The following is a 26,745-nucleotide window of genomic DNA, read 5'->3' as shown; positions in this document are numbered from 1 at the left end:
TGACTGTCACATTTGATGTACCCTTGTTGCTCTTCTCCACACTTGAAGCCCTAAGATGATCACATTTTTCCTTTGTCTCTGTGTTGCTTACTCTGATGAAACATCTCCATAGCTGGCCGGGTGTTCGGACCCAGCATGGCAATATCTGTAATCTTTGGGTGGATGCAAAAAACAAGAGGCTGGTGCAGGTCAGTTCTTCTCTTTGTAGTAGATTGAATACAAACTTGTCTTAGGTTGCTATATGTATAATTATATTTCATTTTAAGCTTGATTAGAAGAAAGGATTAAATGACCATCAAATGTTTCTTCAAGGAGCCCAGGAATCTGCTGGCAAACACCAGCAAGGATGTTGAGAAAGGAGAGGCTGTGTGCAAGCAGAGGCTGTTACCCTGTGGGCTCTCAAGCAACAGACTCCAAATACAGGTGTGCTGTGGGAAGATGATGCACGTAGTTGTTTGTGGATCGGATGAGAAGACAGGGGAGGAAGGAAGATATGAAATGAATAGAAAGGGAAGCAGAAAAGTAACATCCGACACTTGGACAGAGAGCAGAAGCTGCTAGTAGTCAGGCTGGAAGACAAGAGGAAGCAGCAGCTTTCAGAGCCTTTTGGGAAGGAGTTATCTCTAGGGCAGTTTTGATTTAAAATTGCAGTAGGGTCTTATGATTGTGACTGAAACCCAAATTAATTGTCCTATTTGAGACACCAGTGCCAACTTGATTGTTTTGAATGAGGCTGGTTTAGGGAAATATATATATTTATTTATATATATATAAAAATATAATAATAATAATATATATAAATATATATATATAATATATATAAATATATATATATCCTTTAAGGTAATTGAAGGTTTATTTTTATTCAAATTGAACTTTTCTTATGATGACATAATGCTTATAACTTGTAATCACGTATGTCATGTTTGGTGGTTTATTTGGCTTCCAATGAGCAAAATAGCAAGAAGTTTATTTTCCTGTACCAAAACAATTATTTTAGCTCTTTTTTTTTTTTGATTGTGAGCTTTCCATTGGATTAAAAAAGAGACCAACAACTTTAGGACAAACTGTTTGTGTTTTTAAAGTCTGTAAGTGTTCATGGAGACAGGGGACTCATTCCAGAGTATTTTTCTCAGAAAATCTCTCTCCGATTCCAATTCAAGCATATCCAAGGGAAGACAGTAGCCTTGTGTAGGTCAGGGTTTGGGACAAGACGGTCTGAGAGCCCTGCTCAGGGGTGCTCTGAAGTCAGGCATGAAGTACTTGTGAAATGCTAATTGTTGAGCCTGAGAGGAGCAGCTGCTCCTCCAGTTGTTCCTGGACTGGAAGAAACTAATTAAATCAACAAATAACCTTGCATAAAGTTCAGGTAAAGGGAAAAAATGTATTAATTTTGTTAGCATTTGGGTTGGGGCAAAAGTAGCATTATTCTATGACAAACAGGCTGTAGATCACAGAATCATAGATTCATGGGGTGGTTGAGGTTGGAAGGGGACCTCAAGGTCATCTGGTCCAGCCCTCCCCAGTCGGGCAGGGTTGCCCAGATAACCCACCCTTTAGCAGTCTACTGAATTTTTCAGGATATTTTTGTCTTTGTGACTTCATTCCTGCTGAGAATCTGCTCAGGGCATGTGTTAACTTAAAAATAATATGTAAACAAGGTGTGAACAGTTCAGTTATGTGATAGCCTGAGGTTAAAAGTACAGTGATCAAATGCAGCGTCTGCAGTTGGCAGGGAGATTTTCTTACTGCCTCGGGAAGACTTGAAGTTAAACTTGTTTGGAAATGTAGGTGTTGGGTCTGTGAAACAAATTTACTTTCGCATCTAAATGAAGAACGCTCCTCGGCGTTTGAAGAGAGCTGGTGGAACTCTCAAGCTGTGTTTAGGAGAGAGGGGCTGTGCTTGCAGCACATCTCATCCTCCTAGAGACGGTCCTTCTGGTGAGGTTATGTTTTCACATCATCTGTGAAGACAAAATCTTCGGGCAAACAATGGGAGGTGTGATCCCTAGGAAGGGCTTTGCTCTCTGTGTGACCACTGCCATCCTCTGCCCCGAACGGCTGGGACTGCTGCCACCATCGGGCAGCGGGCTCTGCTTTGGATCACGCGAGCTAACAGGAGAGCCAACAGCTTCTGCTGTATTTTTGTTGGGTTTCTGAGACCTTCATGACTTGAAAGCAGAGAGATCTCAGAGACACCAGATTTCTGTGTTGTGCTTGAGTTCAGCTTTTTGTACTCCCGGTTGATGCCTCCAAGTAGATTCGTGGGGTATCCTCAAAAGGAGCAAAACCCCCTTCCTGACCTAGAAAAAAGGGAAGGAGATATTAAGCTCCTTTCCCCAGAAAATGAAAGCCCTCCAAAGGTCACAGTATTAAGGATTCCAGCAAACGTGGGAGAAAGGGAGAAACTGTCCTGGAAGGGAAGGTCGTAGTTTAAGAAAACCAGGTGTGGGGTGAGCTCTGACACTAGCTGGAGTGCAGCCACCCTTCTGGTGGCCAGGCTGCTCATGGGTTGGGCCTGGGGCGTTGAGGGCCTTTGGTTGACCAAGCTGGCTGGTCGTAAATATTCTTACAGAGAAGAGAGGGAGGAAAAAAATCCTTCCTCCTGAGTTATCTGCTGCATGTGGCCTTTTTGCTTCTGACAGGAGGATCTCTGTTTTCCTGCTGTCAGACTCGGTGATAGTTAAAGCTCCTTAAGCTGATCGCAGTATGGAGTCTAACCTAATTTACCTGCAGACCTAACAACATGTTTCTGTCTATCACTGCTGGTCAGCAAAAAAGAATGACTGCAATAGGATCGTCACTGCATTCATACCACCATATTTCAATCTGGTCTTGAACCCTGTTGTCTCAGGGTTTATATTTGGGAGGTGATGCCTGTTTCTCTAGGTCTGTGTTTGTACAGTAACACGTGCCATATTTAATCCCCATCCTATCAGCCGGGCTCCAAAGCAATCAAGTTATATAGACATAACATTCACCATTTTGCATAAACCACTAAGTCTTTCCTTCCTTTTGACAGATTGAAGACATCATCACAAGAATGCAGGATGACAAAACAGGTGGAGTTCCCATCCGAACTGTCAAGAGCTTTCTGTCTAAAATCCCCAGTGTTGTCACCGGTAAGAACCCTGCTTAGAACAGAAGAGTGTGAGCTGGTGCTAGCTGGCTCTAAGCAAACAGAAACTAAACACACAAAAAAGAAGGAATGAAAGAAAAAATTGCCTATCTCTGCTTTTTTTCCACATTGTTGTTAGGCATGAAGTATTGAACCAAGATTGCCTAATTGTTTAAGCAAGCATTGATATTTCTTTACATTGAGTTATATTTAAAGGTATGTTACATACTTTTTTGTCTATCACAGTATCATCAGGCACAATCATTCCATATGATGGGAATAGGACTATTTTAGGAAAGAATTGGGGAAAGAAAGCTGAAGCAGTGTTTTCTCACTTATACTCTAATACTTGAGATTTCTGTTGTGTGTACAAGAATGTGAAGTATCTTTTGTGCTTCTATGACATCTTGTTAAAACTATATGTGCAAAAGTGTGGATGGAAGTGGCTGTCAGTACAAAAACATTCCTGTCCATATTTTCAGACAGAATAGTTGCTAGTGCAACAAAGAACTTTACCATTATTATGTGCTAAGTTTATTCAGGGTGATGTAGTGTAAATGGTTTGTAGTATTCATACTTGTGTTTCTGGTACCTGCTTTTGCCAACTCTATAGTAGTATTCATGGCAGTGGTACGAAAGTACTTTCCTTTCTCTCTACCACTAGACTGCTGTCCAGTATCCAATACCCAACTACTCCTTTAATTTACTATCTCATTTATGTTGTAAAGCAAACATAACTGTCACAGTCCTGCAGAGTTTCTTTCCAATTCAGGCCAGGTACACATGGTGATGCATCAGTTTAGGGAAGTTTCACTTGTTTTCCTGAAAACTAAGGGACTTCATTCTCTGTGGCTGCTACTGTGACATCTCCACTTAGGTAAAATCAAACAATCACTAAAAATGAAAAAGTGCATGTGTGCATTATTGCAAAAACGCAGCACACCAAAAACTGAGAGAAGGCTGGCAGTTCAAATGGATCTTTCTTGCTCTTGGGTACTTTGTACTGTTGTAAAATAATGGGATAATATCTGTAGTCAACAGGAATACTGGCAGTACAGCTGGTGTCAAGCAACTGCAAAGATGGTTCCCTGCAGCGGAGGATAGCTGAGCTGAAGCACTTCAGAAATGTCCTTACTGTGAAAAATGTTGGTTTGGGCAGAGTTTGAAATTGTGTTGATTCATTCAGGAGTGTGATTTGATATCCTTGTATCAGGAAAATAACGTCCAACTTAAGCTACAGGAATGGAATACAAATCTGCTGAGCTCTTGGGAATAGGCAGGGAATATGGAAATTGAAGTTTTTACTTAAATAAGGCTCAGTCCAGTTAATCCCTTTTTACTGAGCAACAGGCTCTTACGTCTGAAATTGGTTTCAGGGTGGTGACTCAGTATAACTGACAGTTGCAGGATTAGGACTTTACTCTGGGAGAGAAACGTGAATTTAGAATGAGATGTGAAAACTGATAAATTGCAGCTAATGGCTAGAGCAGGTATGAGCTGGCTGTTCTTGAAGGTTCGTGGGGAAAATAACTGTATATCTGGTTTGCAAATTCATTCCATAAGTGATAGTCTACTATATGCAAACTGGATGTCTTGAGGTTTACTCAACTAAAGCAGGTTTCTAATATACCTGTTAATATTCATAACATTGATTGAGTGGTTGATCTAGTTATCAATTTGCCATCCGTTACCTAAGCAAAAAAAAAAAAAAAAAAACAGATGGGAGACCTCACAGCATCTTTAAAGTGATTATCCCTATCATTAGGTAGCACCCAGGTTGGCAGTTCCCTGGTGTGGTGGCACTTGCCCCTTTCGACTCAGTTCTCTTGGTGCAGCAGCTGCATCACCTTGAAATGGCTGCTTTTCAGCAGCACAGGGAATAGCAAAAAGATGAAGATAAAAACATAACCTCCCTCCAAAGCTCACAGCAAATTCTTAAATTTGGAGTGAACCAAGCTCAGTAACACTCCCTTCAGGTGATCTGAAGGCAGTTCCCTTGTGATGTGCTGGGCAGCGCATGAAGCCTCTGAGTTTGAAAAGTATGGGAAAATAATGGCTCAGCTGAAAGCCCAAAGGTTTCTCCATTTCTCATTTCTCCCTTCAGATGCATACACCTGCTTCCTTATTGACCAAAACCAGAAGAAATCTGTAGATGATTTCAGTGTTGGCTTTGCATTTGGCCTTGCTTTGAGTAGAGGTGGGACTAGGTGTGACCTCTAAAGAATCCTTGGAATCCTTGCAACCTGAATTATTCTTATGGCCATAGGATACTCAATTTTAGTGTTTTTCTAGTTTCGTTAAATTTCATGAACACAAGAGAAGAGTTTGTGTTTCCCAAAAATCCTTGGGCCTACCTTTACAGCCCTGTTCTTGGGAAGAACTTAATTTCCAGATTTTGGCATTCTTGCACACTTGTTTTTTTACCTGAAAAGTAGAACAGCAATGTCGAGACATGATTTACTTGGCAGGTTCGCAGTGACTGTGATTAACAGAGGTTTATTTTTGCTTGACACTTCTATTGTAATGAATTCTCACAGGAGAAATGTAAAATCTTAAAGAAAAAGAAACGTTACAGCAGCGCCTTGGCGTTCTAAACCTGCAGTTCTGTTTATGGTACAGCAAAGTGGGTGTTTGATTTAAAGTTTGAATACTAGGGAAAGAACCACTCATCTCTGTTTTGCTTTCATCTGTCCAGATGCCTAAGTTATGAATGAAGCATTCTGTAACACAAGGAGAAGGAGCCTCAGGGAGTTATCATTAATGGTCCTCTCTAGACAACAGGAGTCTGGGAGAAGGATGAAAAAACCTTTTTTGAATGTATGATGAGTCTGTGTGAGGATGCTGTGCCAAAGGCACGTTTTAATCTGCATTAGAAGTAGATTTGTGTATCCTCTTCCCTGGCTTTCGGCTAAAAGTAGGTCAGTCAAAGGAGGGCACATCACGCCATTATCGTGGTTCAGACTTCACTTTTAGAGGCAAAATGCAGAGAGTGGAACTAAGATGTAGCCAGACTGTTGGACATCTGCGTGCATGTACCTGAAAGAGATTGCCCAGTACGTGTAGAGAACAGCACTGACATGATGGACAAATGGAAGGAAAAGCTGACTGAGGGCAGGTATTGAGTGGTGCTGTGATCCATGCACAGACAGGGTCATCGGACAATGTCCGTGATGGATGGCAGTTGCTGTCATAGACTTTCACATCTCTGTCAATGTGAAAACTATTTTCTCAGTAATAATTTGTTTCTGCAAATGAATAAGCAATTCTCTGTTGTCCCAGTCATCAGAACGTTGTAAGAACATCTCATTACGCTATCCAGCAATAAAACTGTCTTTCTAATCTTGTTGATTTCCATACTCAAAACTAACCTTCTGTTTGGCTGGAGGACTAAAGGCTTATACTTTCTTCTCCCACTGATTCAGACTTTGCCTTGTGCAACGTTATTGAAACAAGTCAGAAGTCAGTGCTGACCTGTAACAGCTGAGCTTTCCAGTGCAAAAAGCCTCCTTTATGATTTCCAGTCTTCCCCCAGCCCCCAGCCTCATTCCAGATTTCCCCATCTGATCCTGTGCCAGCATCTTTGCTGTTGTGACCCAAGGGATATGTGCAGCCTACAAGTCTCTCACCATCCTGCCTCCATCTCAGGAAGTTTTGATACAACTTCATCGTGACCCATAATGCACTGACCTCAAGCAGCTCTTTCCCCACCGCTCCATTTTGAGTGATACCTCTGTCTTCCAGCAGCGCTCCCCTACCTGTCACCTCACTTGTGCACTACTCCTGACCCTTACCCCAATGCTTGCTTGCCTCCTTGCTCTGCTCCCAAAGCTGCCTGCATGGCTCTGAACAGGTTGATGGGTGACAACCCAGCTGTACTGGCTTGGGTTAAGTGCCATACAAGCTTCATGTACGCAGTCCTGCCAATGCATTTCATTTGTGACCTACCATGTCTTTCGTAGTTAAGTCCTGGACCTCTCTGAGCAGAAAGTGCCAGTATTGCTAAAATCTGCCAGATGGCCTGTCATTTCTCGAGACTCATGATATATACCAAGTTTAAACTGCCATGTGTCTCTGTCTGAAGCAGCCAGCATGTATCTTGGCAAATGCTTATAGAGTTGTCCCAGAACACTTCAGAATGTCACGCACTCAAAGAAAATGCATTTGGCTGGAGAATTGAAATCCCACAGTGTTGTGAAAGAGAGGATTTATTATTGATAATGTTCTCTAACCGTGGAGTTCGTGGCACCTAAGCCCTGGAACAATTCATGAACCCATTGTGAGATGAGCTCCTCAGAAGCCAGTCTAGGGGATATTTGCAGCATTTTCCTTTCAGAGGAGCTCAAATGTATCTCTCATCCAGACGTGACAGCCAGAGGTGCCAAGGAGAAGAGCAAATTCCTCTCTACGGTGTTTGAAAGGTCCTGGATCAGAAAAACCGTACCAAGGAAGAGGTTGGTGGTGAAGGGAGCAGGACCAGGACTGGCAGGGCTGAAAAGCAGCAACACCCATCACCACGCAGGTCCCAGAGAGCCAGCTGCAAGGCTGAGTGCTTTGCCTTAATGTTCATCCACCTTCCTCAGTGCCTCACAGAAACTGCTTTCATTGAGACCACAGAACTTCTTAAGTTGGCTGTAGATGGGTTTGGCTTCCCCTGGGCTGTCTGTTGAGCTGCTTTCATCACCTGACCGTAGGAGTTTAACTGTAGAACTGACTCTGATGCAGACTGCGTTGAACACTTGCATAGTTTCACTCTAGATCTAAAATATACATCCCTGGATTTGGGACAGCAACAGTTTCTGAACCTGAGCAGCTAACGCTCTTTTCAAAATGAGTGTGTGAATCAGATTTTTAGCCCAAGTCAGACCCTTTTTTCTTTTTCTTTTTTTTTGTTTTTTAATCTTTCCTATGCAGTTTTGCTTGGAGAAGCAGAGGACTTGAAATGCAGTACTGGCTCTGTTTCAGGCAAAGCTGATAGATACTCCCAAATCTAAACCAAGTGCAATCCTTTGCTAAACAATAATGAGCCCATTTAGTTAAAACACAAACAAAACAAGAAAAAAAAATTTGTCAAAACTTAAATCAGTATCCAAAATAATGTGGGGTTGCTTACTGGTTCATAAATAATAAAAAGGACTTGCTCTTGGGTAAAAATCGATGTATATTTCTATACGCGTATACAGTACTATATCATTTCTGATTGTTTTCCACATTTACGTAGAGAAGGTGCTACACAGTAGATTCAACAGTGTGCAGTTGTCTTGTGGAAGTTGGCTTCGAAACACTGGTCAAGCATATAAATCCATTTGTTTTTCACTAAAAATCAAGTGCTCTGAGCAACTTACATTTAAACTAATTCAAGCCAAGACCGGAATTCTTCATTGTAACTTAAATTTTCTTCTCTTACGCATCTGTCTTCAAATTGCATCCGATGGAAATGCAATCCATCCTTCCCTCAATAAGAAGGTCGTTATGCCTTTTAATCTAGTATTTCAAAGCTGCTGTGAATCACACAGTATTAGACATGTCAGCTATTACATGGGAAGCGCATGCCTTGCAACTTTTTTTTTGTCGCATTCTCTTAAGCTCTGTATTCTAATGCCAGGAGACAAATTAACCCAGTTAAGGAGCTGAAGAGTTATTCTGTCTTCATCTACAGCTCTCCCCTCCTCCCTTTTTTTCTCTTCAAGTGCATCCAGCTTTCTACCTTTCAAAGGGGGGGAAGGAATGGAAAAGGGAAAGATTGAAATCAGTTCCCTGAAGTGTTGTAATTCCTTGTCTATTGTTAAGATGTAACTCAGTGCACTGTGAAGCAAAAGTTTAAAGGATTTGTTTTTCAGATCAGGGGGATGGTAGATTAATTGAATAGGATATAGTTGTCAAAGAAATAAGAGAAAGCAACCAGAATTTAAATTTTTTAAAGTGAACATTCAGTATGTCTGTGCATCTGCACAAACCCACAGTGATGTGTGCATGCTCACATATGCATAAAGAACATGTGATTATTCATAAGAATAAGCCGAAGAGTGGCATGTGTTGTACGCTAGAGATAAATAAGGATAGGCTTCTGCACGATTTGTTGGTGCTGTGCAGAATGATGAACGCTAGCATTTGTGTGTCACTGCCCTCTGCTGCAGAGAGGCTTCACTTCAGTGCGTGCAGCTTCACCTTGATCACAAGCCACGCTGCAGGTGCTGCTCTCCCAGCCCAAATGTAGCTTGGGTGGTAGGTTTTGTGATCCATTGCAGAGGTCCTCCCTGCCTGTGGGGCATGAACCAGCTCAAATACTGCAGGATGTGCGACTCCACAACTACTTTGACCTTTTTTGAGGAAGAATTGTTTCCGTTGCTGGCTCTTGATGCCACTTCTGTGCATCTTATTCATAGTTCTCCCTTCTTGTCAGGGTTGTCTCCACACAGAGCTTGCTCATGCATCATGTGAAGCTTACACATTCTTTAAAAATATGCACGTGGATTATGGGATTAATCCTAAGTGACTTAATGAAATTAAGCATCGTTTTTAAGTTGCAAGAACTGGACATTATACATAGCTATGTACATATTCATGTGTCAGCATCTCAAGTAGCCAGACCTAAGGTGGAGATCACTCGAAGAAAAGCCCATTACACAGCGGTGGATGCATTAAAATTTGGTTTGAGTCACTGCAGAAAGCTTATGAAACACATCCTGAGAATTTACTATTTGATTAGTAAAATGGCCTGTAAAGTGCTATCCAAAAGGCCCTGATACTGGATGTTATGCAAAATTATAACTTCCTTGCATTAGAATTATGGATGTCCTTTCTGGTCCAATCTGTCCTTGCTGGATTTAGAACTTTGCTTCTATCAAGTTAAGATTTGATAAATCAGAAGCATAAATTATCATGCTACATGGATCTTCCTGTGGACAATAAAAATACAACAAAAAATCATCAAATGATCTAGCTTCATCTTTTTGCATTGACTTATCTGCTCTTCATAGTTACCAGAGATGATGTCAAAAGGAAAAATAAAAACAAGAAAGCCTTCCAGCCACCTGGGCAGAAGCTAGAACAACACAAAACTATAATTTCTCTTGCTGAAGAATATGAGCATAAAAATCAGTGGGCTTGAAGGCATCACATGAAAGCTATGAGTCTGGAACAAAGCAGGTCTGTTAAAAATGGTTTCGTGTTTTTCAAGAATTGCTTGTAGGCCTTTTAGTCTTTCAGTGGAGACTAAAAGCAGGAGTAGAGTGAGATAGACTTGATGATAAATTACCTGCTGAACTCTGGCGTTTAGATGAATTGGTAATTCAGCCATAGTAACAAAAGTTACATATTAAGAGTGTTCTTGTTGCTGACTGCAAATTTATTCTGAAACACAACATTTAGCTGGTGGAATATTGTGGCTAATGAATAAAGCATTAAAAAGAAAAGTCAACAATATTTTAATGCCTGTAGAAATCCATACAAGTGAATGATTAATGCTTTTTTGCATTCATCTCGCTATCTTCAAAAGCACAGCATTATTACAAAAGTTTGTTTCCAGATCTGAATGACACAGCAAAAGAGCAGGGGCTAATTATGAGAACTGTGGGGCTTTGCATTTTGCATGTGACTGGGGGGCAGGCTGCACTCAAGCTGCAATGCTGTCACCTGTCTTCAACTTGTGGCAATCTGGGAGTTGTGTGGTGAAGGATCTACCAACAGAGTTTGTTTTTTCACACCTCTTGCCTTGTTTCTGCCCTGCCTCCAACACTCCTGTGGGCTGCTGAGCATTCAGTACACAGTAGAGCATCTTTGCTCCTGCTGTGCTTGAGGAGCCGTGTACCCACTAAGGCATATGTGGAGATGCAACCCTTAGGCAAACCCTTTCTGGATGTCGTAGCTGAAGCAGGTTGGAGTAGTGCTAGAGTGGACACAGCATTACCCGGCTTAAGTGCATACCCTGAATGGCTGATGAGTAACTTTTGTTCCACCTGTTCCAGCAGAAATACCCAGGTCTTTGGTCAGTTGTTTATATGCATTGCGTGCTATGTGAGAATAACATAGATTTGGCTTTAAAACCTTCCAACAGAAATTGCAAATTAAAAAAAAAAAAAAAAAACTTTCAGACTTTCCATACATATCCATCATTAAAAATAACCAGCCTCTTTTTTTTATATACACATTTACATATTTTCTTTAACTTTTTTTTTCCTGTGTGCGTGTGGATAAATCTCTCAAAATTGCATGCTGGTTTCCCATGGATTTGTTTTGAGTGTGGTGTGTGAATTGATGAGCTGGGATATTTTTGATGTATGATTCACTACCACATGCAGGGAAGAAAATTATATTTTGGTCCTGCAGAGAAATAAAACTTAGCAATTAGGTCTTCGTTTGGTTAATTCCTGTTTGATGGCTGCTTGGTTTGCAAGAAGAGAATCTTTTTCAAGAGAGTAGAAGAGATTCTAATTCATTACAAGGTCACTTGCACAATAAGAATTTTCTCCATGCAGGTACCTCCATAATATGGCCTGAATGGTACTGCATTAACTCTTACCCCGAAATGAGTAATAAAGCATGCAAGAAATTTTGAGAAGTTTGTTCATGTAAAATGCTAATTATAACATGGACTGACAAAAACATAATATTTGTCTATAGTGGTGGAAGAACGTATATTCTATTGTCACTTTTTCTACTATTTTTGGTCCTATTTTTATTGCAGATAGAATTGCTTCCCTGTCTACTTTTTTTTTCCCCCTAAGAATATCAGCTGTTTGCCGGACAATACCAAAATCATTTGCAAATTCACCTGAGTGAATAATTTCTGATGGGTTTTTGTTTTTTGATACTTTACCTTTGCTTTAAGTATTCAGTAAATTTCATTACTATTTCCTGAATGGGTTAGCATGACTGAAAGCCATAATTTCTGGCAAATAAATGTCTGCTGTATATTCAGTGTTGTTTTGTTTAATGCTCTATGCATTTTCCTCCCACCAGAGACACTGAGAGGTGAGAGTGAGAGATCTAATAGCAATGTAAGAGAAATAAAGGGGTGCTGTACTCTGATAAAATTTCAATGACTGGTCTATTCAAGATTATGATTGCTGGAGGTAATGAAATGGACAGTGGCGTATAAATCAGTGTTATTTCTTAGTTCACATAAGAAAATATAGTCAAAAGACTGGCTATTTTTGCATTGTAGCATTGTTTATGTTGTTGCTATATGGATATTATATTAGGGATTTTTTCTTTTATGTAGGAAGTGTTGAATTTAAACATCCAAAGAGTATCAGGTCCATGATAGTAGTTTGCTTTCTTGGAGAGCTAAAAGATGTACTTGGAAATGACACATGCCTACAAGATGGAAAAAGTGTAACAACCTGAAACTGTAAAAACAAACTCAAAATGAGCTTTTCAGTTTACTGTTTTTAGGAACTTGCTTTGCTACAACAGCTTGGTGGTGTACATGGGCACTGTGTTGTGGAGCTGACAGCGATCAGTTTAGACACAGCAGTTGTGCCTAGCAATAAATAATACAAGTGTAAATGCTCATAAGTTTTGATGCGTGTCCTGGACTAGTGAATGCAGCACAGAGAAGGGATGGAGACCTTTGCTCATCGTGCTGACCTGTGCAGCACACAGATTGAGAGGTTGTGGTGGGCCTTCAGTTCAGTCTGCTTCCCTGCCCGGAATCATTTTCACATCTATGCATCTTCTTGGAAAGTACCAAATTTTTAAAAATACTTGGGGTAAGAAAATCTACTTTACCCTTTAAAGAAGTTAGTGTCACCCTTAAAAAAAAAAAAAAATTAATACACCCCAAATATGTTCCTTGTTTCTGGTCTGACTTTGTCCAGATCACCTGATTGAACCTCATAGTTTTTATGGTTGACAATGAAGACATCTGTCCTCTCCATAAGGATACTTAATCACTGCAATGACAGTGACGTAGCCACCTCACTTTCTCTTTGTGAAGTTTTCAATAAATTGTGTCCCAAAAAGGATGTCTGACTACAAAGTATGTTTTCCAGCCCTTTAATTCCTCTTGTGCTTCTCCTCTGGACCATTTCCAAGTTTTTAACAACATTTTGAACAGTGAGCCCCAGAGCTGTCTGAAGTGCTCCATTAAGCGCTGCGCTAGTGCCAAGCGCAGGGGTAATACAACCTCCCTGGTCCTGCTCCGCAGCCACGTCCTCCCTCAGAGGTGGAGCAGCACACTGACACCTCTTGTTACCTGTTTGAAAATTCACAACAGGAAGATGCCTATCAAAAAGGGGCCTGGTAAGCTGTCACCTTTGCTCTTATCTGTGATATACATGCAAATTAATGAATTTTTGCATTTTATGTGGTGTTATGTGGTAGTTTATGTAGTTAGCATATCTCAGCACCATCTCTGTCAATGACTTGCTGCTTGTTTGTTCCCCATTGGTTTTGTTGCCAGCTGTGGTCCTTGAGCATCAAGTTTGGAAATGTGTGTAGTCTCAAAGGTTATTTCATGTCTTGGCTCCAGTAAGAGAGCACATTGCAATCTTATCTTGCAGACTGTTCTTTCCCATTAACTTGTATGGGCTGTCCCACAGGGACCATCTCAGTCATTGGCAGATGACTGAAGATGTCTGTGGCTTCACCTGATTTTTGTGCAGGATCAGCTGAGCAGACACGCTCATGAATGTATCCGTCTGTATTTGAATACTTTTATTTAAAAACACAGTAGAACTTATTTCTCTGCCCCCGGGGAGAATAGCATAAGGAAAAATTAAAATAAGCATAGCCAGAGCTTTCCTCTTGCAGAGTGCTGGGTTTTAAGAACATCTATTTTTAATAGAAAATAATATTTTGACTGACTCTAGTTAACTTTCACAGAGCCGTTCTTAATTAAAGTGTTACATTCCTCTGTATTGTTAATGCCTTTGGATTGCACCTCAGTGACAGGAGCTTGTTCAGTGTGTGAACAAAGACTCCAGACGGAGTAGCATTCCTCCACCTTCCCCTATTTTCTTTCTACAAATGCTCTCTGCAAATGGGATGTCCCGTGGGCTCAGGTGCTTAAGGCAGGAGGGCTCCCATGGCCAGCAGCCCGAGGGAGCTGCCTGCCTCTAGCCCCGCAACTCCGGTGACTGTGTCCTTGCTCAGAGAGGGTCAGCCGGGGACAGGCCTGAAGCCAAAGCTCCCACCTCGCCGAGCTGCAGGGGAGCTCTGGCTTCTTCGGTGCTCCCTCGGAGCTCACAGGTGAGGTCCGTCACTTGATTATTCCCTACTGCCGCTCTCCTGGCTAACTCGTTAGCATTGTCAAATTAAAGCCAGGGGAGAGTGGGGTGATCAGAACAGTACCCGAGACAATCAGGGCAGTAAAGCTCAAGGATGCACCTCTTGCAGTCTCTCTGCTGAATTCAGCCAGCCTGTTTCTTGATCCCTCTGCAAGTTAGATTTGAGTATAACTTCTAATTAGGTATCTGGGTCATGTTTGACACGCTCTCGGTTCAGCACTGACGTTTCTTTGCTCCTACTTAGTTCTAAATTTGCCAGCTGTTTTCCTTAAATAATTCCACCTTCCATTAAAGGATTGTGCGTCTTATGTAATTACACCCACAGTAGTATGAGGGCAGTTGTAGGGACAAGGAGATAGAAATAGCTCCATGTTTTCTACCAGTCATGGCATTCTTTAATTGAGTCATTAGAATTTGGATTCCCACCTCTGCTGTGACAAGCTTCTCTAGCTCTACTGAGCTCTCATTCATAATGTCTAGACTCTGTCAATTTATCTACAGCTCTGGAAACAGCTGTCTTTTGTGCCCCTGGTTCCTCTAATCTTTGCTTTTCAACTGCTTAATCCAGAAATGTCAAGATTAAATTCTCTCTCATTACTTCAGCAAAGGGTTTGCTATCACTTTGGATAGATTCAGGGATGAATTGCATGAATTTTCTTCAAAATAGTCTCAGGACAAGAAGCATTTTCTGAAATAGAGATCTGTCTTATGCAAATCAAAGTAGTACCAACACTGTAACAGCAGAAAGCTAGGGCCCTTGAAAAGTCACATCAGGGTGCAGAATAGTAGACCAAGAAAAAAAACTTCCAATGTGCTTTGTCAGGCTGAAGGTTTGTCAGTGACTGTTGTTAAAGCAGGGATCACTCTGTTAGGGCCCATGCTGTTGAAAGAGATTATCTAAAAACAGCCTTCTGTTTCTGTCATTTACTCCTCTTCCCTGGGATTACTGGACCAGTCTGTTCATGGAAAGGTCTTACCACTTTTTAGGGACAGAAAAAGTTTGATACAGATTTGCATCTGTGTGCTGCAAATGATTACAATGTAGATGCCTTTCTAGCACCTTTAAAAAAAAATTAAATGAAGATATCCAAATGTAGGTGGTCACAGTCTCTGTTACTACATCTGCCTGGGCTGGAGGGAAGGAGAAATAACAGATCTCAGGTCAAGCCAGCAAATGTTCAGTCTGCCTTGGAGCTGCCTTCTCTCTCATCTTGTGTGTCGCCTCTAACCAGTTAATCCAAGTAAACAGGTGGTTAGGACTAACCCTGTGCTTAGAAGGCTTGTTGGTGCAAGCTGTGTTTCTAGGGGGATGTGGGAGGTGTTGCGGGTCGGAACCAGCCGCAGGACATGCACTTCTACTGAGTTCAGTCCCAGAAGTGTGGAAGGATAGAGATGTGGCAGGCAGGATCCTGGGTGGAGGCACGTTAAAATAGTACATGTTTCTCAGAGATCGGAGCAGATGTGTGTGGCAACAGAACACGTAGAAACAGGATCTCGGGGGTATTTGAGGAGAGGTTGAAGAGACATCTTGTTTGTTACGGTCATCTGGCGTTGCATATTTTCACTTCAGGCTACCACAGAATAACAGTGATCATTAATACGGACCTGGAGGTTGCACTGTGGAAGGAGGAGACTTCCTTTCCGGGTGATGCTGAGAGATGCACGTTAATATGTTTCCCCAGTGAGTGGTAAAACCTGCGGTGGTTTTGCGTCATGTCTACATTGGTCTGTTGAGCCGCCTCGCTGGCTTTACTAAATTAAAGGAAACCAGCATCTGCTCTTCAGCAGCTCTTCAGCTGCATCGCTTGGCTGGTTGGTAGGGGCTGATCAGCGTGACTGAGTCTCTAGGCCTGTTTCTGCCTCTCTTCGCTAAGGATGCGGAATTCAGCATTTGTCCTGTTTTGCCATATTGCATAGCAAACTTTATTTCTTGAGAGGTATTACTGGATTCCACTGTCCTCTCTAACAAAAACCTATATAGGCTTATATAGGCTTGCCTGTTAACATGAATGGCAGCTACATTTTGTCTTGTCACATAAACTTATCTTTTTTACAAAGCTTTCAGAGATGAAGACAGAGATGTCATGCTATGGTATGGGGAACGCAGGATAGCATACAAGCTACTGTCTACAAATAATTAAAGCTGCCAGGTAGGGCTGCAGTACTGAGGATAATGTGCAATACTGCATTTTGGGGGGGAACTTGCTGAAGGAGCTTTGGAGTCCTTAGGAGCTGTACTGTGTTTGTTTAGGGAATTCCCTGTAAGGCACTCTGTTCTGAGGTGAGTTTCTGCAGGACAGTCACAAGAGAGAGACTGCAGGATCTCTGCTGACATTGGGACACTGGTTTTCTAAAAGGGTGGCTTCAAATGAAGTCAGGCTGCTGTGGACATCCATGCATGTGGCTGCCCTGGGAATCGTTATGGTGAAGATGATACCTTTGCAAACTCCCTCTAGGTGCTGGGAGGGACAGAACATAAGGCATGTCCTTGTCAACTGTGTCCCATACTTTCTGTTTCTGCCTTTTTCTTTGTAACCTGCGGATCCTGAGAGGACTGGTTCTCACCTAATGAGAAATAATTGTACAGAAGATTTTTCTGAGGTAGGGCTCTTAACTAATGTGGAACAAGTTAGCAGGTATGAACTGCAAAAGGTAAGCTCTAAAGGATACAGTAAGAATGCACATTCTAAGTCAAACCAGTGCCCACCAATATTCTTACCAGCCATGCATCCCGTAATGGATACCTAGGGTTAGGATAAAACCAAAAAAATAAAAAAAAATGCATAGCAGTATTATACCTGTATTATACCTCTGGCCATCTGCTACAAGGGACATCTCAGTGGGGGACTCAGACAAATGTTTTGCCATTCTGTTTAGATTTGATTATATTTTCATTTCTTAAATATGCAGAACAGATGTTTTTAGTTTGCAGTAAAGATTAACAAAAAAAAGCCTTCTAGAAAATAGTTTGAAATATGATTGTTATTTTGGCAGCATTTTACATTACATAAAATCTTATAAGTGCACACATGTACATTTTCCTTGTGTATGACATATACAAAAGTGTACTCCCATAGAACTGGATTTTAGCGTGTGACTGAAAGAACATTCGGGTTAACGTGTAGGTATTTAAAGTAGTCATTTGCTACTAACCTAACTAAAACAGTAGGTGATGGTCAAGTTATTCTCTCAGCTAGTTAACTGAAGATGAAGAGGCTGGCTGAGAACGGGCTTTCATAGCTGGCGGTACTGCTAATGCTATGTAGAACCAACTGCTCTGTGCAGGAGGGTCCTGTGCTCATTATGCTCAGCAGTAAAGGCATCTCACCCTTAGCATGGCATACATGAAAGCTTCGTCTTTTCCTGTAGTTCAAGAAAGTGATTTTCCCTTTCTTATCCCAGCACATCCCACCTAGACACACTTGACTGTTCTGAGGTACTTAGCTTGCTTCCCATTCACCGTTATCTCTATTTTCTCTTCCCATCTCTGGGATGTGCTTAAGACACCAAATTTTGCCCTTTTATGCTTGATTGGTATCACGCTGCATGGTGCAATTTGATGCAGTACTTGTTAATTGTTTTTTAGATTTAAACATGGAGTTATAGATATGCCTGGAATGTACAAAAAATAAAATGAAATAGTCCACTAGGGTCTAAAGTGTGTGGCTTACAGTTATTAGTCAAATATGTGAATTACAGAGTGCTTTGTCCCTTTAATGTTGCATTAGTGAGTACATTGATGCAAGAAATTACCCACTTAAAAAATAATTTTCATATATCATTGGTCATTTCAGAGCAAAGCTTTGCATTGCTAGAAGACTGATGTGAATTATTGCTGTTTATTTTATTGTCTATGAACGAAAATGTGTACATATTTGGGGTGTATTTTTTTTTAATGCATAATGACCCATGAAAGTGTAATTGGAGAAAAATGAGCCCAGCCTTTCCCAGAAATGTTCATCTATTCTACAGAGTGCTGACTACTAAATTGTAAAGGGAAAAAAAATAGCTTGATGAATTATGGAACTTAGTCTGGACTATATGCCAACTCAAGAAAAAACTGAACACTGGTTACCAAGGGTAAGGTCCTCCAGTATCTATGTGGCTAGGTGAAACACATGAAGTGCCTTTGAAAAAGCAAATCTGATGTTAAAAAATGGCTTTAACTATTATGGCACTATATCTTCTTTGAAAGTCAACAGGATATAGACTCCTAAGGGCCTTTCAGTTTTGAAAATGGAATAATGGAGTCTGAGTAATTTTGGCATTACTGAAATTTGTGTCCGGCATCATCTTTTAAAAATATGGAAGGGTTGCACACGGGACACCTTTTTGTTGCATTGATGTTATATCTGAGTTTGACATTATTTACAGTTAAAAGATGTAACACATTTACTTGGGGGAAATTCTCAAAAGCATGCATGGCTGTTAGGCTGCCATGGCCCAGTAATAATGAGAAAGATCTATGCCTTTGTGTATTCAGGGAGGCAAAGGGATGGAAACAGCTTGGGAGAAGAAAAGGAGAAGTAGGCAAGGAGGTGCATTGTTTTGCTTTCGGAATTAATACTTTAGAATACTGATTACAGACAGCACACAAATACCTAACAATTCCCTTTCATAAAAGGGGGTAATCTAAACCAGCATAATGCATATCATTACTCCAAAATAGGTTTAAGGCAAAAATGTGCATTTAATAACAAAATGATAAAACTGAAGAGATCTCCATGGAAGAAAAAAAAAAAAGTCTAATGTAAGCCAACTGGGGTCCTATTTATATCCATTCCTAGTAGCCACTGGTTATCCTTCCTGTGGGAAGGATGAAAACTAGATGATTAAAAAATAAACTATTGCTGTTATAGATCAACTTTTCTTACATCATTTTTAATAGTAAGGAAGCAATTAAGCCCCATCAACAGTGTGACCGTTTTCCTTAGCATGTACTTTCGCAGGGGGTGTTGTGGGTTTGCATGGAGCTTTCAGCCTTCTCAGGGAGGAATTAATTAGTGGTCAAATTGGTCTGTATTTATCGGCAATTACATTTTTCCCTAATACCAAAACTTAGCCCAACCACCTGTTGCCCTCCCAGGACAGCTTGATGTGATGGCAAAGCATTCACTGGGCTAGCTAGGCAACTCTGGTGCTGCAGAGTAGGTAACAGGATCATGCCAACAGACTGAAGACTGATAACTAACTTCCTGACCCCATTTTATAAGCCCCGGACGTGTAAGAACTGTGCAAGTGGCACATGGCATCCCATGGTACCAACCCGTACAAGAGCCAAGGATTGCATGTTCCCCCTCCCATGCATCTTCAAAAAGTTGATTTCTTCTGCGTAAAGAAATTCTGATAGCTAGTTCTGCTGTGCTAAGGACTCCAAAAGATAAGAGGAGTGACTGTGCTCTGTTATGAGGGTAAGACCCTTCATTCTCAGGGTTTCAGCTGTTTACTTCTGTATCTGCATAATAGGTGAGACAATTAAAAAAAAAAAAAAAGTAAGTCACAGTATCAAAAGCATCTCTGGCTAGACCCACATTCTGGGGTTTTGTAGGTGTAATTTAAAGAAAAGTCTTCATCTTTTATGCGACACAGAAGGAAAGCTTAAAATGCAGATTGTGGCTTGCAATGTTAGAAAATGTTAGGAAAGGTATGTTGAAGGAAGATGAAATGTTACTGGTGTGAGAGTTGCTTCTTTACCAAATGGGTCGATATCTTGTCATGCTGTACTGCAGTTTATCATGAGGGTATCACCTCTGCATATGTGACGTGTCTCTCTGTGTTTTCAAATTTGAATGGCTAGAAGATCTTCATGACTTTCAGAAGCTACTGTCAACTCCTGTTTTGATGTCTTCTCTCACTAGACCACCTCCTGACAGTAATTTGCTGGTTTAGCCATAATGTGGGCAGCCTTTGCTTGAAGTGTGCAGCACAACTAACGTGGTCATGGAGCGAAGCTGTGTGAGGCTGCACTCTTGGAGCATTGCATGTTGTGAGAAGAACGGGCCAAATAAGGGATGTGATCCTTGACCAAATGGGCCTAGTATCTGTGTGCCCTACAAAAGGGATCTGCCCAGTACTAGACAGGACAGAACAAATGGTGAGTAACATCTTGTAGTTGTAAGTTACTTGGTTGGGATCTTGGTTTGAGATTTGCGTGGCCCTTTCTTAGACTGATCTTGTTTGCACAGGGTGGTCTGTGAGTAAACTGGCAAGCGAATGTGAATACTGTCCTTTCAGGCTGTTCTTGCAGATTGGAAACAATATCCTGATTTACCTGCCATGGGATCTGCTGTGGTTTGTTCTAGGCATAATGCTAGCTAAATTTGTCAAGCACTGGCAGGCTTAGTCTGTGAAAGTGAAACCAGAAACAAGCACTTGCAAGGGAGAGGCTGCACAGGAGAGCAGAACTGGGGAACTCCATTGACAGGAATTAGTATTAATGTTCAACACGCTAAGGAGCTGTCTGGTGTTTTATGTCTTCAGTGTGCCATGTAAACAGCAACTCATTAATCTTTACAACCCGCTGAGACACCTGAATATTTTAATTAGTTTTTTTTTTCAGTCAGTTAATTGACCTGCACAGACACTATGTACGGTCTTTCCAAAGTTGTATGACTACATACCAGAACTGAAACTTAGACGTGCCTGACGCCAAGCTCCAGCATAGTAGGTGAAGAAGTCCAGATACGATGAGTAGCAGAAAAGGACTTTGTCATCTTTTATATTTCTGACTCACATTTTCAGGGCTTTGCCTTGAGAAAAGTTTGAAAACATTAGCCTGAAACGGGAGTGTCAGCAAGTAGCTGGGGAGTAGGGTGTTAGTATATTATTTCTGTTTGGTGCACCACATAGCTTTAGACATCTTAGGGTTCCTGTGTAAAACAGGGAGGGAAAGACTCCTGCAGGAGCTCATTCAAAGTAGGTGGCTAAGATGGATGTCAAATGAAGGTATTGCCAACACTGGAGCTTACTGTGGAGAAGTCCTTGTTACACAAGGAAACCATGTGATACATGATTCAGGGGAGTCAGTACTGCTGTTCAGCAGACACATTAGTTGAACTGCTGTCCCTAATGACGAGTGAATAATGAGTGACTAGTGTATTGGTGTAGGTTCATTAGAAGTAGTTTAGCAAACCTTGCTCATGCTGAAACAGAAAATTAAGTTCATGTGTTCTTAAACAGAGGCCACTCTTTTTATTTATGTATTTGCAGGGAGTGGTCTTGTAGACTTATATTCAGAGTAGCATTTGAACTATTTAGGTTTGGCAAAAGTAACTCATTTTTACATACTTACTGTTTTCAACATCTATGTTATTACTCCTTGTGACTGGATTTTACATGCAAATCCTCTCCTTGCACATTTTCTCCCTTCAGTTCTACTCTTTTACTCTTTGACTGCAAGAGGGGAACAAATCTCAGTTGCTGGAGGAGAGTGTGTAACTTAAACTGTGTGCTCACTGAATAAGGGACTGCAGGACTCTGCTTTCCAGTACGTCCGCACTCGTCTGTGAGTGTGCAGCATAAGCTACTGCTAATCCCAGTGTCAACAGGATAAAAAGTTTATTTTTCAAATAAATCAGTATAGTACACAGAATCTGCTGAGTCTGTGAGATACCACAGCCATAAATACTGACCAGACATGCTTTAGACTGGCATCAGCAGAGTCGTGACGGTGTTATTTGCAGTACGGTGGTACAGAATCCCAAATGCTGGTCCATACTCTTCCCGAGGGAGGAGTACCTTTCCATAGAAAATATGAGGTTGCTTGGGAAGCCTTTACGATGTCAGAGTTGATGGGACTTACGATTTTTATGTGGCCTTCAGAAACCATATATTGCATTGAGATGTACATAGTATTTATAATACGTATATATATAATGTTAATACATGTGTTCTATATAATTACACTCAGTCAGATCTCATGATTAACGATCACCAAGTTACCATGCACTTGTGCAGCTGGATTTCTGGTCCCACTTCTTCCACGCATCACTTTGGTGCTCATTATTGCAGCAGAGACCATACAGTGAGCAGTCCAGCTAATTGCTCTCTGGCCTGTACTTCTGGGGGGGAATAATGAGACAAAGACTTTTGTTGTCTCTTTTTTAAGTTTATCTGTATGACAAAACATTTTTTAGACAGAATTGACTTTTGTCAAACTTTTTGCCTAGGTTTAACATAATCTCTTTTGGAACTGACTTTCTTTACTGTTTCTGTTGTACTGTTCTTTAGATAAACTTGCTGTAGTGCTTTACTTTGAAACTTTTTTTTCTTTAAAACTTGTATTTCTCTCAATGCATTTTGTATCTTTTGCTGCTTATATTTCACCCCTCATAAACGATTCAGTTTAATTCATAAGGTCAAACCTTTAACCCATTAAGTTTTGAGTGGTTTCCTCTGGGAGGAGGGAATAAGTTCAGATTACAGAAGTTCAACCACACGAGTCCTCCTCTTGAGCCCAGGCTTTTACGTGATTGTATTTCTGAGATCTGCAGAAGCAACCAGTTTCTTTTACCTCGACAGTAAACCAGAAGTGAATACATTTATAAAAAGCAAGGTCTGTAGCCCACAAGACCTCACAAACACTTCTGCACGCTTCTGTACTTCTGGGGGCTGTTCCTACAAGGCACTGATGACTCAGAGACAAGGGGAGCATCGCGCATCTGAGCGCATTCCTCCCAACTGTGTGGTCCTGGGGGGACAGTGCGAAGTAAACAGAAAAAAAAACAAGTCCTGTCCTCACTCTGCCTTTCCATGCATCTTTTCACGTACCACCCAATGGTGTGACCTGTTGTGTTTTGCTGTGATGCTGTAATTCTGCAGGGTGATTTGTTGGGACCTTTCAGTCTCGCTTCTCTGTGACCCTGCGAGTGGCTTCAGTGCAGATATCGTCCCCTCTCCCCCTCGTGTCTCCCTGGGCAGGGCAAGGATGGTGCCCGCTCCCTCTGCTCCTCTCAGCCTGTTGATGGTCATGAGTTGCACCTGAACATCGGGAGCGGTGCTGTCGATCTGATTTGCCAGAAGCTGGTCATTGTGCTGCGTCAGCAGGCTGTGACCCCCCAGGAGGAGCCCCTCAGGGTGCCCACCAGCCATCCTCCACCCCATAGCTCCACAGGCTGCCTGCTGCCACCCAGGGGCGAGCCGGTGGGAAGGGGCCAGGGCAGAGGCAGCATGTGCTGGACAGGAGGTGTCAGCTGAAAGGACGCAGGGAATCGTTGTAATCTGGCCTGGTCTGTCCCGTGCCTAAGGCAAGCTTTGCTTTCATTTAAATAAGCATTGATTTGCCATAAAACCCATGTGGCGGTGTGTCTGTTCTGTAGTCTCTGCCTGTGACTTTGTTAAACAGGTTTCCAGCAGGTGTGTACACGTTTGCAAAAGCAGCTCTTGCTTTCTGTCACTGCTCATTGAAGTTGAACTGCTGCCCTGACAATCCGTCAGTCAGCTTACGCCAGGAATGGAATTCAGAGACAGACTAACTCTGTCTGCATTCACACAGTGCTTGCTGGTGGCACCCTGACGATACTGCAGTCTGAATATGGAAAGCAAATATGGGAGTCTTGTGAGTACTGGTGAAATCTATTTGCTTTTCTTTTCATTTTGATATTTATGCTAAGCTTTTTTTTTGGTAAAGTATCTTATGTAGTTCTAGTTTCTCCGATCGCTTGTATAAGTCTCCTCTGAAGACCTTTTAAGACTTCTCACTCTCAACATTGCAAAGCTTCTGATGAATTAAAATACTTCCCAAGGCATTACACAACACAGTATTGCTCACTCTATTTTTTTTTCTTTTGTGTTATGTGGAGAAGATATGGGGTTGTACATATTTGTGAACTAAAAATGCTAGAATGGTTTGCTGCATCGTAAGGCTTTTTTGTGCAAATCTGCACAGGCAGGCCATGCCTGCTGCTAAGCACCACCGTGTGGCATGGGAAAGACGCGAGTGAAACTGCTGGGCCTTGAAGCGAGGCTGTGCTGGATGGAGGTAGGAGAGCGGCAGCGCTGCCTGCTCAGGGCATCACACCTCAAACAAGGCTGGTGGTCACTGCCTGGTGAACGGCATCATAAAAGATGTGCCAGGTGCTCCTGGTCTGCTCCAAGCCTGCCCCACCTTCAGGGGCTGTTGCTTTCTGAAATCATCATGGCCTCGGAGCAGCGCATCAGCTTTGCCAAGTCCAAACCTACGTTTACGTGGAGAGGAGTTAAATAAAATGCTGATCTTCAGCTTCTTAGTGGGGAAGAAAAAGGAAGAAAGGTAAGTTATTTTACAAGCTAGAGTTGCTCTTAAAACAGAAACAAAAACACCTTTTATAAATCATATAGACAGATATTTTGTAGTTCTGAGCTATGCGATGTTTTGACACTGGATTCAGGCGTTTGAACTGAATAGCAATCGTTTAATGCAGCTTTTTAAAATGCTTCTTATTTTCAGTTATTTGGTAAAATAAACTCAGAGTACTTAAAAAATATAGTTCTTGTGTGGGGGTATTTAAGAGAAGCAGATTGTTGACTTTACTGCTTCTATTATTACATGCAGCCCTATGAAATCCATCAAACAGGAGAAAGGAAAAAATGATTTACCCATTTTGAACTTGTAACGTAATTATGAATACTGACAGATTTGTGCTTGCTGATTTGTTTCAGTGTTATTAAATTGTTCTACACATTTAAAATCCACACTGATAAATGCCCGTATTTGAAATGCGTATTTGAATGGTGTTGCCAGCAGAATCAGCTAGCTGCTGCTTGCCAGTACAAACACCTTTAACGCATGGCTTCGGGAGCCCTGCTTGAATTATGGCCTCTAATGTTGGTGCTAATGTTACCTCTTTGTTTTGTGCGGCGCTAAGTAAATTGTCAGCAATTGCTAAATGATCATAATTCATATAGAGTTACCCTTGGCTAGAAGTTGTTATACATGCAACCTTAATCGTGCTGGAGAATTGTCCCTGACCAACCGCTGCACCAGTGCAGAGGTCCAATGAGGCTAACTGCTCTCCGGTGCACCCTGCTTAATGTGTGATTGAAAGGCCTAGCAGGCAAACAAGGGGGGAAAGCTGTACAGACCTGATTATTTCATTTTCAGGACGATGAACTCCTGGAGGGGAAAGAGCTTCAGATGTCGGGTTATTTCATTTTCCAGGTAATGCGACTGTTATTGCATCACCACAAGCACTGTGTGTGGTTCCCAACCTCTCCTGAAGAATGGGAAAGAAAAGAGTAGCAACGTGTCAGGACAAAGCAGGTTTCTTAGAAAATTTGATGCTGCTAATTATTCTTGGCAGTAATAGAGAGAAAATGTTGTCATAGTTAACACAGGAGTGTGTGATCTTGTGTAAGAGAGATTTGTCATGGCCTGAGCACTTCTGGAGGCTGAGAATTTGAGTGCTGCTGCAAACACGATTCCTGTCAAAATTCATGGGAACCTGGCTCATGCAAGGACAACAGGGTCAGATCTCCTAGCAAATAAATATATTACCAGAATTGTCAAAATGCTGTAGCTCTAGGTGCACTGTACATACTGTCATACACAAGTCAGTGACACTCACACCTCTTCAGGGAAACTGTGAGGGCAGGGGGGAACTTCATTTTGACAGCATTTGAAACCCACTTTGGGAGTGAGGACATAAAGTGAAGGGACCTGACAATCCCATGCTGAAATACACCAGTTGGCTCTGTGCACTATCGATCTTCCCCTTTCCTTCAGGAGAAGATTTGCTATTAAAAATATTAGTATGATAGAAATGGCAGAGAGATTGCCTTTGATTTGAAGACAGTGCGCATGAATTGCATAAGAGTAAAAATGTTTCAGCCCTAACAAGATCTGACACGGGAACCTTCAATAGCCCCGATTCCAGCAGTGCTGGAAGTTGCTTCCCTGGCTGTTTTGTTGCTGAGTTGTTTTGACAGCATGGGGAACGGGGTCTAAGCGCTGCTGCATGGCACGGAGCCAAGCTGTGGAGCTATACGAGCCGCTTCGGTAGCTTGAGTAACGTAAAGGCAGAGCAGCCTGAAATGCAACTGTAAATTTATGATAAATTGCAAGTGTGAAGTTGCGTCTTAACACATCTACAGTTCTTAGCAGTTTGTAAAAGGAGGTGACTTCTGGTACTGTTGCATGTGGTAACTATTGCTGCTGGGAGACCGGGAATGCAGTTTTCCTGCCTCCTGTATACATTTATAATGCCTAAAGACAGCATGCTTGTCTTCTGTGGGTATTACAGGTACACATTTGAATGACAAAAATTGTGGAGTTGTTAGGTCTTCTGATTTGCAATTTCTTCCTGTACTTGTAGTAAAAGCAGTTTGTTCAGCGTTGCATTTGGGGAGGGAACAAGGTTTGGGTGCTGGTCAGGCAGCATGACTTCGCTTCAGAGCAGCCATGTCCTAGCCACGCAAAGCACC

General features: G+C 41.7%; 1 protein-coding gene across 9 annotated transcripts in view; it reads left to right on the top strand.

Moving 5' to 3' along the window:
• RGS6 (regulator of G protein signaling 6) overlaps positions 1-26,745 on the top strand; it is a 283,258-nt gene that overhangs the window by 172,986 nt on the left and 83,527 nt on the right. For all 9 annotated transcript variants that reach the window (XM_040560601.1, XM_040560603.1, XM_040560602.1 and 6 more), the window contains one exon: positions 3,023-3,122. In XM_040560601.1, the coding sequence (XP_040416535.1) occupies positions 3,023-3,122 (100 nt within the window). The remainder of the gene's footprint in view (positions 1-3,022; positions 3,123-26,745) is intronic.

Source organism: Cygnus olor, chromosome 5 (assembly GCF_009769625.2).
Source record: "Cygnus olor isolate bCygOlo1 chromosome 5, bCygOlo1.pri.v2, whole genome shotgun sequence".
In the NCBI taxonomy this organism is placed as follows: domain Eukaryota; kingdom Metazoa; phylum Chordata; class Aves; order Anseriformes; family Anatidae; genus Cygnus; species Cygnus olor.
The sequence above is the reverse complement of the archived record's forward strand: the minus strand, read 5'-3'. Positions and strand labels throughout refer to the sequence as shown.